Source organism: Brassica napus, chromosome C6 (assembly GCF_020379485.1).
Source record: "Brassica napus cultivar Da-Ae chromosome C6, Da-Ae, whole genome shotgun sequence".
In the NCBI taxonomy this organism is placed as follows: domain Eukaryota; kingdom Viridiplantae; phylum Streptophyta; class Magnoliopsida; order Brassicales; family Brassicaceae; genus Brassica; species Brassica napus.
The window spans coordinates 32,299,473-32,314,100 of record NC_063449.1 but is presented as its reverse complement, the minus strand read 5'-3'; the positions used below and the strand labels follow the sequence as shown (position 1 = coordinate 32,314,100).

Sequence of the window (14,628 nt, the reverse complement as noted above, 5' to 3'; positions counted from 1 at the left end):
CTTCATGTTTACTCAAGGGTCTTTTGGTTATTTTATTATGCACGTTTTTACTTTATAAACCTATGTTTTAAGTATCTTTTGTAAGCCATCAGGGGCATCTTATCTTTGATCTTTGAGAAATCCACCAAAAACCTCTTGAAAATGTTCATCTCTTTGATTCATTTGATCATATGTTATCCTGTTGATTTCTAATCTATTATCTGTATTTCTCTACATGATGAATCTGAAATCCAATATGGGTTTAAGAGGAATCATGAAGAGTAGTGATTAATCCACTCTTGAATTCATGGGTTAGGGAGATTAAGAGTGATTAAGCTAGATCTAGGATGTTATAGTGTATATCCTTCTTATTCCTTGCTAGTAGAGTATTCATAATGCATCTTTTGAATTAACCTCTCAAAAGTTGATCTTTAGGCATTTTCCACCCACAAGGTGTTTGATGAAATGTCTGGGACAACTCTCCTAAGCTTTTAACATACTTTACCAAAGACATTTGTTGTTAAAGGTGTTAAGATAGCCAATAGACTTGTTAGTAATGATTGCTTTCATATTATTCAACCAAAGACATTTGATGTTTGAAATATGTTAGTAAATGAACATTCATCTAAACATAGAGTTTGTTTAAGATTGTGTCTAAGCTTAAGGTTGATATTTTGATTGATCATTTGTCATCCTTAGTTCGAAACTTGATCACCCAAGGTCTAATTCCTATACCCATGAGTTCTCTTTTATCATAACCAAAGAAAGTCACTTCTTTTATTGTTTTATTGTTATGTTATTGCATTATATTATTAGTAGTAGTTTAAAACCATCCAAATTATCGGTTTCACTTAGATTAAGTACGTACTTGCATTCTCGATGCTTTGAAATCCCTTAGAATTGGTTCGACAATCTTTTATACTACATCATTTGTCTTACGAGCCTTGAAAACTCTTAACATCAAATTGGCGCCGTTGCCAAATTCTGAGTAGATTTCAACATTGAGATTTAGTCACTTGCTTGAGACTAACTCATTTTTATTTTCTTTTGTTATTGATTCTCCTTCTTCACCTCCCTTTAACTTTCAGGTGTATGAACTTGAGGAGCAGGGGTCCATCAAACCTAGTTCCAAGAGTTGCGGACATCAGAGCTTTAGAGAGAGAGTGTGCTAGAGCGAGAAGAGAAGAAGAGCAACAGGCTCACTTGCAGAGATTGGATATTGATATGGCAGATCAACCGCAAGGGCCATAACACCCACATCGAGCATCTCGACCCATTGGCACTTATGAACGCCCCAACATTCATGGTCATAGACTGGGAATCCGAGCACCGGCTGTGGCAGCTAACAACTTTGAGATCAAATCAGGACTCCTCAACGTGATCGAGAACAACAAGTATCATGGCTTGGCTTTAAAGGACCCATTTGATCACTTGGACAGGTTCGACAGCTACTGTGGGTTGTCAAAAACCAATGGTGTGTCAGAGGACGCCTTAAAGCTCAAGTTATTCCCTTTCTCTTTGGGGGATAAGGCACGTCAGTGGGAGAAGTCTCTACCCAGCGACTCTATCACCACCTGGGATGACTGCAAGAAAGCATTTTTGGAGAAGTTCTTCTCTACTTCAAGAACTGCTAAGCTGAGAAATGAGATTTCCAGCTTTCAACAGAAGAACTTGGAAGGATTCAGTGAAGCCTGGGAGAGATTCAAGGGCTACCAAGCTCAATGCCCACACCATGGTTTCTCTAAGGAAAACTTGCTGAGCACATTCTACAGAGGTACTCTTCCTAAGTACAGAGCCAGATTAGATACATCTAGCAATGGGTTCTTCTTGGGAAGAACTGAGGAAGATGCAGAGGAGCTGGTTGACAACATGGTAAAGAGTGACGCAGTCTACAGTGGAGACCACGACAGAGGCAGTAGAACAGATGACAAGCAAACGAGGAAGGAGTTAAAGGCTCTACAGGATAAGATAGACATACTCATTGCTGATAAATCCACCCAAGAGCAACTGAACTTTGTTGGTAACCCAAACCAAGAGACACCACCTGTTGTCAATGAGGTTGAGGGTTTGGAAGGTCAAGAAGAGCTGTGTTTCATCAACAACAATAGCAGTTGGTACAAGAAAGAGCCCAACTTTCAGTACAACAACTACCAACAGAAATCCTATCCTAACAACCAACAAAGTGGTTATCAGCCTAGGAACAACCAGCAAGGCAACTATCAGCCTCAGCAAAACCCTCCTCCTGGTTTCTCCAACAAAGGGAACCAGTCTTCTCAACAACAAGCTAATCCTTCTACCTCTACTCCTCAGGAAAGCAGCACTGATGTTCTACTGAAACAGATCTTGGAGTCTCAGACTAGAAGTGAGAAGCAGGTTGGATATGAGTTGAAGAACCTTCACTTCAATATTGATGGAAGTTACAATGAGCTCAACAACAAGTTCATGGCTTTGGAAAACCAGTTTGCTTCCATGACCACTCACCAGAATCGCCAGCAAGGGTCTCTACCTGGAAAATCTGAGCAAAATCCCAAGGAGTATTGCAATGTTGTCCTCTCTACTATTTCTTCAGGGACTGAATTGAGTAACCACAAGAAGGAGGTAGATGAAATTGAAAGCTTGGTGTTTGGAATTGAGATTGAACAGGTTGACCATCTGATTGTAGCAACAGCTGAGGCAAAGATTGTGGAGGAAGCTGACAAAATGGTTGAAGCAAAGATTTTGAAGGGAGATGAACCCAGGGCTGAGAAACCAGTTGCGAAGAGAGCTGACCAGAAGCTGAAAGAGGTCAAGCTGGAGGACACCACTGAGGTTGAGCAGTCACCCTATGACAAGCTCCCATTTCCATAAAGGGTCCTCACCAAAGCTCAGAAGAAGGTGATTTCCAAGTTCAGAAAAGACCTAAGTGATATTGGACTTAAGCTTCCAGCGATTTCAGGTATGCGTGAGGCTCATGTCCAAATGATGCTCATCAAGGACATTGTATACCACCAAGCAGAAGTAGCAGAGCTTCTCAACATCTCAACTTTGAAACTTGATCCACCAGTCACACCAAAGTCTTTCCCTAAACTAGAATCCCAAGGGAAGTTCACATTGTCTTGCTCCCTTGGTAAGCTCACCTTTGATGATGCTTTTGTTGATTCTGGTGCCACTGTGAATGTGATCTCAATGGAGATGGTGAAGAGTCTTGAGATTGAACACATGGAGCCAGATACTTCCTCTCTCACGTTTGGGGATTCCTCTTCTACTACCCTTATTGGTCTCATCAAGGACTTCCCTTTGAAGATTGGATCTTGCACCATCCCTATAGATCTCACTGTCTTGAAGATGGCAACTGAAAAGAGAGTTCCATTGATCCTGGGCACACCATTCCTTACTACTGTGGGTGCTTGCATCGATTTTGCCAACAAGAAGGTCACACTCCTCAATGTGAACAAAGCTGTCTCTTACCCAATTCAGTCTCCACTAGATGTTGAGTATTGTGGAACCATCACTTGTGGAAACCCCTCCATTGAGAAGAACAAGGATGTAGTGGTTGTTAGTAAGAAAGAAAGTTTTGATGGAGAGTCCTCTAAAGAGATATGTGATGAGCACTTGAAAAGTGCTAAAAAGGAGGAGGTGAGTCGAGTCTCAAAGGCTGCTCATGACAAGAAGGCCACAAGGACTCATCAACTCCAAGATGATCCAACCAAGCTTCAAGAGCCTCTCTCTCAGGTCCTCACCATCACTCTTAAAGGTGGGAAGGATCCTCCTTCTCCACTTTCCACTTGAGGTACCACTCCACCACCTTTCCATTGTATATACCAGTTTTTCTTTGCATTTATATCTCTTTTAGGTATCTCTTTCAACTTACTAACACAGAGACTGTGTGAACTAAGTTTGGGGGAGGTACCAAGTATTTGATCATGTTTGCTTTGATGAATTTGCATTGAGTCTTGCACACATACCTTTTTGCATAAAAAAACATATAGATTGCATCACTTGCATTTTTAGGAGAGTCTAGAGCATATAGGTTGCATTCACTTGCATTGGGAGCAATGATTTAAGATGCCTTGTAAAGAACACTATCTCACACTCGAGTAGCTATTGCATCTCTCAAAAAGCCTTGTATGTTTCGAGCCTTGAAAACTCTTCCTAAATCTCATTAGTTGCTGAAACTCAATCTTTGAAGCCAACTACAACCTTATTTGAACTGAACGAACTTAATGCTTCTTGCTCATGGTCCCTTGTGTACTGAGTCATGGATATACACACTTGAGTTGTCACATCCTTTATGCCAATCTTTTTGACAAACTCGAGTGGGACACCACTCCCAAAACCCTTTCCTCCTTTTAAGCTTTCATTTTTTGATGAGTGAGACCTTTTTCGGAAAGTCTTACATGTGCATAATGTTGAGAGTATCGGGAAAACAATGCTTGATCTTCATTCTTGCTAGATTAGGCACTCTATTGTCTAGCTATAGGTGGGGGTGAGTATTGTGATTATGATTTGGAAGCATGAAAAGTTCGAAGGAAAAGAATAGACTCTTCGTGTTTAAATGGATAATCTTATTGGAATTAGTAGATAAACATCTAGCTCGAGTTTATGAAAAGTCTTGGTCTCCGAAAAAGAAAAAAAGAAAAAAGAAGAAAAAGAAAGAAAAGAAAGAAAAGGGGGCTAGCAAAGTTGTTAGGAGCTAAGATTGTTTTGAAGTTGAGGAAAATCCTTTATAGATTTCAAAGAAAAAGAGTTTTATGTGCAAAGTGTTCTTGAGTTCTTTTGGTGAGAGATGTGAGTTGGGTTTGACATTGGGAAGTGATTGTGTAACTTGTATGTTTGGGAAAAGGGTAGAACAATGGAGATTGAGCATTGTATGCATAAGTTGGTCCCTTTCTTAGATATATTATGTGCAATGTCAAGGCTACTTGTTTCGAGAGTAAACCACCTTAAAGATCATATATCTTGAACCTCTTGACTCACTTGAATAAAAAGCCTTCCCTTACCCAACCAAATGATTTGGACCAATTGACCATTTGCAAGAATTCACCTGATGTTTTATGCTTAATGAATGTGAGAGTTGGTTGATTTGAATGTGTGGATGCTTGATGATGAGTGTAAGGGCAAAAAGAGTCGAGATAGGCCTAGAGAAGCTAGAGTGTAATAAGAGAGTGTGCTCATGTTGGATTAGATGTTGATTTAAGTGCTAGTTGTGTTTCTTTTAGCTGTGAGCTCCCACCTTCAACCCTCTCTCCCTATGAGTTCTAGAAAGTTCACTTGTGGACAAGTAAAAGAACAAGTTTGGGGGAGTTGATATCTTTCATATTTCCATTGTTTTATCCATTCACCCATGTGCATTTTGATCACGTAGACTATGATTTAGCCATGTTTAGGTTGCATTTGCATACATGAGTCTTTATCAGGTATTGGAGTACCACATGGAGTTCTTGGAGACATTTGGGTGCATTTGGAGCTCAAAAGAGGTGATAAAGGTGATCATTGGACGAGCAGTGCATGGGAGCGACCTCACCGGAGCGACACCGTGAAGTCGTTGTGACACCCCTTCAGAGCAACTTGGCCAGAGCGACACCCCGATGTCGCTCGCGTTTTCATTGCTCGGAGGCACGAGAGTGACCTTACCAGAGCGACGCGGAGAAGTCGCTCGCGTTTTCATCGCTCGGAGACACGAGAGCGACGTCTCGCAGCGACCCCTCCAGGTCGCTCCCGAAGCCTGGAGCGACCTCTCGGAGCGACTATTGGAGGTTGCTGCGCGCCTTTTGTTTGCTCGACTTCATGTTTACTCAATGGCCTTTTTGTCATTTCATTATGCACGTTTTTACTTTCTAAACCTATGTTTTAAGTATCTTTTGTAAGCCATCAGAGGCATCTTTTCTTTGATCTTTGAGAAAACCACCAAAACCTCTTGAAAAGTTCATCTCTTTGATTCATTTGATCATATGTTATCCTGTTGATTTCTAATCTATTATCTGTATTTCTCTACATGATGAATCTGAAATCCAATATGGGTTTAAGAGGAATCATGCAAAGTAGTGAGTAATCTACTCTTGAATTCATGGGTTAGGGAGATTATGGGTGATTAGGCTAGATCTAGGATGTTATAGTGTAGATCCTTCTTATTCCTTGCTAGTAGAGTATTCATAATACATCTTCTGAGTTGGTCTCTCAAAAGTTGATCTTTAGGCATTTCCCACCCACAAAGTGTTTGATGAAATGCCTGAGACAACTCTCCTAAGCTTTTAACATACTTTACCAAAGACATTTGTTGCTAAAGGTGTTAAGATAGCCAATAGACTTGTTAGTAATGATTGCTTTCATATTATTCAACCAAAGACATTTGATGTTTGAAATATGTTAGTAAATGAACATTCATCTAGACATAGAGTTTGTTTAAGATTGTGTCTAAGGTTAAGGTTGATATTTTGATTGATCACTTGTCATCCTTAGTTCGAAACTTGATCACCCAATGAGTTTTCTTTTATCATAACCAAAGAAAATCACTTCTTTTATTGTTTTATTGTTCTGTTATTGCATTCTATTATTAGTAGTAGTTTAAAACCATCCAAATTATCGGTTGCACTTAGATTAAGTACGTACTTGCATTCTCGGTGCTTTGAAATCTCTTAGAATTGGTTCGACAATCTTTTATACTACATCATTTGTCTTACGAGCCTTGAAAACTCTTAACATCAATTTCCTCTCTCTAGCCTCTCTCTCTAAATCAGATTCGTTTATTATTTTCTTTTTTATTTAATACATACTATAAGTTATACATCAAAATGTTACAAGACAATTATTTTAAGAATAAAAAAACTGATATTTTCACAACAAATTTACTATGCACATAATTTTTACTACGAATTACATCAGATTATAATTCTTTTTGTAATTCAACTCTAATACTATGTATCATCGCCAATCGGAGCTATTATCTTAATTTAGATTCAAAATTTTTCTTTATCAATTACTTTTGTTAAAATTTATAATTTTATTGATATTTTAAACATAATTTTATTTACATTTTACAAATTTAGTAGTCATATACATTTCAAGTTAAATTTTAATTTTGCTGGAGCTCTGATGGATTTTGCACTTCAAGATTGCTTCTTCTTTTTTTGGATAATATGATTATTACACATGGTGACACAGAAAAGGGTATGAATATTCACACAAAATATTCATTGTTTTTATGAAAACACCATACCAAAAACCTCAAAAACATTTTTATTTCACCACTAAAACTCTCCCGTATGTCAATGCTCTCCACCTGAGACCTTTCTGCTTAGATACAGAATATTGTTGTATAGCAGTGTAGGTAAGTTTCTGTTAAAACAAAAAGCAGTATAGGTAAGTATTCATTTATTATTGGTTGGTTAGTTACTTGGTCAAGTGAAATTATACAGCTTTGGATATTGAAATTACTTATATGTGCCTATTTTCTGAATATATATAAAAATTAATAATCATCCTGGCTTAGATTACAAGAATGTCGAAGTTTAAAATTTACAAGAATTTTGAGGATTTCTAAAAGAAAATAGGATATAACAATATGGTTAGTCATGGTAAGAAATGTAGATAATATGATTAAGCATGACATAACTATGAGAAAGTAAACAGGATGCTGCAGCTGTGACCAGAGGATTTGGACAGTTTCGACTTCATCTACTCTCTCATCCTCAGTAAACAGGATGCTGCAGCTGAAGCCGAAACTAAATGATCTAATGAGATGTAACGTAGGTGATGGCAAGACAGCCAGCTTCTGGTACGACTGGTGGACTGACCTTGGACTCCTAATCTCTGTCTTTGGTGCTAGAGGGCCGGGGATTTACAAATCCCGTTACATTCTACTGTCTCCTCGGCTGCAGCCAATGGTGATTGGATTCTTCCTCCAGCTCGATCTCACGAAGCTGAAACTCTTCAACTGGTTCTCTCAACTATGCAGCCTCCGTCAGACTCGCGCGGGAAGGACGTTTTCCTCTGGCGGAATGGTGATTGGGCTGATTGGTCTTTCTCTAAGAAATTTTCATCTAAAGCAACGTGGAATCTCTTGAGACAAAGATCTCCTGTCGTTCCTTGGTGTAATCTTGTTTGGTTTAAAGAAGCGGTTCCTAGATTCTCTTTTGTATCTTGGATGACAGTGTTAGCAAGGTTGCCTACTAGGGACAGGCTAATCTCATGGGGAATGACGGTCCCGGCAGCATGTACCCTCTGCTCCTCGGGTCTGGAATCTCATGCTCATCTGTTCTTCAACTGTACTTTTTCCTCAGCAGTTTGGTCTCATTTTGCTGGATGGATGTTTTCCACTCCGCCGGTCTCCCCAGACTCTGTTATCACCATCATCGACAGGCCTTACATTGCCTCTTGTCCTGGTGCGGCAACTGTTATTAAGCTTTTGGCGCAGGTCATTGTTTACTGTCTGTGGTGTGAGAGGAACCATCGCATCTTCCGTCAAGTATCATCTACCGAAGCAGCGATCATCTCCAGGGTTGGCCGCTTGATGGGGGATTGTCTCCTTTCGCTGCCGCCGCCTCGTGAGGGATCAGCCTCCTACTTGCTGCTGTTTCTCTCATCTCGCTCCTTGTTCCCGCCTTAGTCACCCTGTCTCTCGGTCTCTCGGTCTTTCGGAGTCTTTCGGATTCTCTGTTTTGTGTTCTGCTTTGTCTTCTGTTTCTTAGTTCTTGTACTGTCTTTTTGTTTTCTGCACTTCTTCTTCTGTTTCCTCCTTGTAATAAGTTGTTCAACAACAACACTGTAATCTCTTTTCAGAAAATGGTAAGCTTAGCATTTTACCAAAAAAAAACTATGAGAAAGTAACATTGTTGGCTAGAAATAAACTAAGATCGATTAGTCAACTATTGAATCAGTTATGAAAAGAAAAGAAAAATATTACTTATGATCTATCGTCAACTCTTGCCTTTTGGTGAAGGGTAGTCGATTCCAAGGTGCAAAAGTAACTTGTCTTGTACGTTACATCAACGAGTAACTATGTTATGCTACAGATTGTTTAATATAATTTATGAATAATGAAATCAGGATTTCAATGGGGATGCTCTAGAGAAGTTTTTTTTTCTTTGACTAAATTTTTTTTTTGCATTATATTAAATATAGGGAAATTGGGCCAGATAACTACAAAATAACATATAATTAAGAATTAACAAAAAAAAACACAACTCTAATATTTATAAAATATATACTATATTACCCCTTCATTAATCGGTTGACAAAAACATAATTGTTTTTCTATCACCACTCACCATCATTAATTCTTCCATTACGACTATCGTTTTATCTGTTTCAACCATACTTCTTCACTAACTATCTCTCTTTACCAACCATCTGTATAATCGTTTGTTGCCAACAGAAATTTATAATTAGATGATAGTGATCAAACCGGTAGAGGTAAATGTTGAAATGAATCATGTGGATATGCTTATTGATTAACTATATGATGATTCAAACACATAATAGTGAAGATGAGAGTAAAATTTGAAGAAGATGAACAGTGGTGATGCTTATGCATCATACTATTCTATTCAAAATTTGAATAATATGTATTATTCTATTATAATAATACTTGATATTATGTACTATGTGCATATTTTGATATTTGGATCAGGGTTTAGAGTTTCTTTTAGGGTTTAGTGATTAGTGTTTTGAATTTAGTTTTGGAAGGTTTGGGTTGATGTTGGGGTAAGAACATTACAAAATCAGAACAATATGTACTATACTATTTCGTTTGTTACTATTCTATTTTAATAATACTTCATATTATATACTATTTGCATATTTTGATATTTGGATTAAGGTTTATAGTTTCTTTTAGGGTTTAGTGATTAGTGTTTTGAATTTAGTTTTGGAAGGTTTGGGTTGACCTTTGGGTAAAAAAATTTCAAAATCAGAACAATATGTATTATACTATTTCGTTTGTTAATATTCTATTTTAATAATACTTCATATTATATACTATTTGCATATTTTGATATTTGAGTTAGGGTATATATTTTCCTTTAGGGTTTAGTGACTAGTGTTTTTGGTTTGTGTTGATGTTAGGGTAAACATTACCTCTTTCACTGCAATCATAGATATTTCAAAATTTGAACAAATACTATACTATTTTGTTTATTATGTACTATGTGCATATTTTGATATTTGGACTAGGGTTTATAGTTTCTTTTAGGGTTTAGTTTTGGAAGATTTGGATTGACGTTGGGGTAAGAACGTTTCAAAATCAGAACAATATGTACTATACTATTTCATTTGTTACTGTTCTATTTTAATTATATTTTATACTATATACTATTTGCATGTTTTGATATTTGGATTAGGGTATATTTCCTTTTAGAGTTTAGTGACTAGTGTTTTTGGTTTAATTATGAAAGGTTTGTGTTGATGTTAAGGTAAACATTACGTATTTTCCTTCAATCATAGACATTTCAAAATTTGAACAAATACTATACTATTTTGTTTATTACCATTAGGATGTTTCATTCTAGTTACTTTTTATCACAGCCGACGTTCTTTTATAATTATTATCATCCTTCGGACATCTCAACATCATTTACTTACCGGTTACTTACATAGATGAAAGATACAACCGGAAGAAAATAGAACAAATGCTAAAGAATCTAATTATGTCAAATCAAGTGCTATATTCTTAATTTTGTCTCAAAAATTGGCTACTACACACACCAATTAGCCCTTAAATGTAACCGCTATGGCAATAAACCATATAGAGAAGTTTGTCAAAGAATCAAGCATTCTACTTGTCACCGTCTTAGACAGTGATCCAAGCAACCACCCATATACTGACAAATTCTTTGTCAGCCTTGCCACTCGGTAAAAGTTTTAAACATCATTCTTTATTGTTTTGACAGTTTCTTCTATGATCTTCTGGTTTTGATGGGCTGTAACATTTTGAAAATTTAGGTAATGATGTTCGTTAACTTCACCGGAGAGAGTTGAATCTCTAAAAGCAAAGTACCGTGAAGTTGCCACATCATATAAAGGACAAGGTCTTTTCTTCCTTGTTGGTGATGCTGAGAGCGGCCAACACACTTTGCAGGTTACTATTTCATTTTGCATCTCCCAATCATTTTCTCTGCTGCGAGTTTACACATCCCTAAGCAGAGTTTTTCCTTTTGTGTATATCGGTCTTTGACAGTACTTTGGACTTGGAGAGACCCAAGTTCCCCTCATAATCATCCTGACTCCGGATAACAAGAAGTACTTGGAAAGTAGGGGTTGGTACAAATTGAATATCCAGGTTTTTGAAGGTGTTCGTGATCCGATTTGTTTCGTCTGAACAATTAATTATCCGATAAGATTCAATCTGTAGCCACCATCTGGATATTTGGTGTTTCATATATCCAGAGATTTAACTGGATATCTGATTCGATCCATACAAATAAAATAATAAAAAAAATCCAAAATAATATAAAATAAATAATATTTTTTACAAAAAATTATTTACTTTTAAAAGTTCTGATAACTACTATAATATATTTAATAAATAAAATATTTTAAAATTTATATAAAAAATAATATTTATATAAGTTATATATAAAAATATTTAAATATATGTATATATATGCATATAACGGATCTGATCGAATATTCGTTCTTAAAAATATTAATATTTTTTATTTGATTCATTTCATATGAATATTACATATTAGTATTTGTTTTGCTCTGTAGAGTTATGAATACCTGGATTTTTCGGTTTGAATAGAAACAAATAACGAATTGAATAAAAAAATTTATGGATATTTTGCTCGCCCTACTAGAAAGCAAACGTTATGGTTGACCAGATTGAGTCATGGATGAAAGACTTCAGGGTTTCATTCTTGTAAGTATCATGTAAAAGAGTTACGTAAAATAAAATATAAACTAAGCAAAGAACATGTTTCCTTCAAGAAGGGAAAGTTGCCGCCCATAAAAAAATCTCAGCCTATTCCAGCTGAGAACAACAAACCAGTGAAGGTTGTTGTAGCTGAGAGCCTTGACGATATAGTCTATAAGTCTGGAAAGAATGGTGAGCAACATTTGAAAACTTTTAATAATACTTATTTTGATCTTCTTACAAAACAAAAACTGATAAAGACATCAATTTATCCACCAGTCTTGATTGAGTTCTATGCACCGTCGTGTGGACATTGCCAGGTTTCCCCGATATTGGACGAAGTGGCTTTAAAGTTGCAAAACGACCCAAGTGTGATCATAGCAAAATTAGTAAGCCTCTATTTTTTTTTTGTGCTGCTCACTGCTGCATGTCAAATCACTTTTTGATAATATCATACTAAATAATGGTCTTAACCACACGATTGCATGTGGGGTGTACAGGACGCAACGGAAAATGATATCCCAAGTGAACCCTTTGACGGGAAAGGCTTCCCTCCCGACCATTTACTAGAGATCAGCGAGTGGAAACGTTGTAGAGTACGAAGGAGACAGGACAAAGGAAGACTTTATAAGCTTCATTGAGAAGAAGCAACAAATTCACATGGTGACGAGACCACTAGTACTAAGATTGAGGAAGCAAAGAGGACTGAGGAATCGGCCGCTAAGGACGAGTTAGTGGAAGCTTTATTATTCTTCTCCCAATCCATCAGAGTTTTTTCTTTATAATAATAATTTAAAATGTTACATTTTTTTCTTTTTGAAAATTATATACGTCAGTTGCAACTTTGAACCGAAATCATATAATGATGTCAGAGACGATCGCGATATATAACACTATCATTATAAAGTTTCCTAAAGTTTGCACCAATTCTTCATAAATTTAAATAAAGTAAAATGATCAATCATGATCGATCATTTATAACTTAAAGTGGTAGCCTGATTCACGTGTTTTCGTGGACGAGCTAATACGTGAATGATTAGAAGAATACTTTATGATCACCATTACCCCCATAACATATAATTCCTCCTAACATTATTATCCAAAAATACTATATGATCACCATTCACCCGTAACATATAATGATCCTTATTACATATAAAACTAGGGATTAACTCGGGCTACGTCCGGGATTTTTATTTTTTCTAATTTAAGTTGTTAAATTATTTATATTTAGGTTATGATATATATTTATATAAATGTTAAGATGCATGTCATAATTAAAATTTATTTTTAAATTTTAACACGTTAAATTAACATATTTTTTACTTTTTAAATATTTTTTGTAATTTTGTTGGCTATCTAGTTATCATATTTAGCAAAATTATCTGTTGAGTGTTGGAATAAATGTTTTAGATATTTAATTAAACTGCAGAGTATTTTCGGATCGACCACATGCTCAACAATCGATCGATCCGTAAAAAGATGGTTGATCTCTTTGGCCAGGTAAGTACAATTTTAGAAAAAATATCTTTGATTTTCAAATATTAAGTATATAACTATTCTTTTGAATATTGTTTTTTTGAATTGTATTTTTTTATTAAATTATTGTATTATAATGGTTATGTAAATATTTTTGTGATGTTTGAATTTTTGCTGTTAGTATACTTAACCTAGATGATATTGATGTTTAACAATTTATTTTGTCTGGAAATAGAAAATAATGATATATCAAAACGTATCTAATACTTGTTAAATGATAGTATAATGTAAATTACATCCATTATTTGAAAATAACCATTTGTTGTTTTTATTTTTTTTTTAAATCAGAAATTATTTTTATTTAAAAACATTATTCATATATAATATAATAGTTTAAGTTTGGAAGATTTATCTATATATAAATTATGTATATTTTTAAAAAAATAATTTAAGATATTATATATTGAGTAACTGAATAAAAGCTGAATTTCTTATCTTGAAAATGAATATTTATATTTTTTCTTCATGTTATACTCACCAATCCAGCATTGATATTTATAACTCAGTATATTTTTAAAAAAACTTAGTTTGAAGTAAGAAACGAATTTAATAAATTAAATTCATCACCTATAATGTTCTGTAAACTATATTTGAAAACTCTCTAAAATTATATTTTAAGCATAATATTACTATTATTTAATTTAAGTTATTTTAAGCATAATATATACTAAACCAACTTAAATTATATTTACAATAGGACCATCCTAAACCGGTTAATAAACCAAAAACAATACTAAACCAACATGAACCAATACCTGATTCGGCGAGGAAAGAAGTGTTTCGGGATAAACGCTTGAATGGTTATTAAATGTAATGGTTTGATCATGAAAGAGTTAGTATGAATATTAACAATAAAGTCATGGATTAGATTAATTTAAATTTGTAAGAATACCTTTGAGTCTATGAAAAGCAATTCAATTTTCATGAATAAGTTTGGCTTTTGGAAGTTGCGGATTTTCCAACAATGAATCTACCTAACAAAAAGTTCGTTGTTATAAAAAATCTCATTCAAGGTCATTAAAGGTTTTTGGGACGGCAAGAGTTGATGGTGAAACCATTTTTTTGCTCGAGTGCTTTGAAGTTTTCCTTGGAAGTGTGAGGTTGATGTTGATGGAATAATGAATTTTATAGGGACTTTCTTGATGTAAAAATATACATTTTTTTTGTTTAATGTGGTATTTCCATTTTTATATAATTTACTACCATTTTAAGATAGATGTACATTTTAAGATAGATGTTTACATCTTAATGTACTTTTTCCATTTTTTAAATGTTTATTA

General features: G+C 35.2%; 1 protein-coding gene, 1 non-coding gene and 1 pseudogene across 2 annotated transcripts; 2 read left to right on the top strand and 1 right to left on the bottom strand.

Moving 5' to 3' along the window:
• Positions 1 to 1,611: 1,611 nt before the first annotated feature.
• Positions 1,612 to 1,718, bottom strand: LOC125589320. Its single transcript, XR_007325508.1, has one exon. It is a non-coding gene; the product is annotated as a small nucleolar RNA R71 (small nucleolar RNA).
• Positions 1,719 to 7,658: 5,940 nt separating this feature from the next.
• On the top strand, positions 7,659 to 8,563 carry LOC125588481. Its single transcript, XM_048759847.1, has 2 exons — positions 7,659 to 7,841; positions 7,913 to 8,563. Exons 1-2 carry the CDS (start codon positions 7,659 to 7,661, stop codon positions 8,561 to 8,563), a joined length of 834 nt encoding a protein of 277 aa, XP_048615804.1.
• A 2,121-nt stretch (positions 8,564 to 10,684) lies between these two features.
• LOC125588480 lies at positions 10,685 to 13,043 on the top strand (annotated as a pseudogene).
• The last annotated feature ends 1,585 nt before the right edge of the window (positions 13,044 to 14,628 follow it).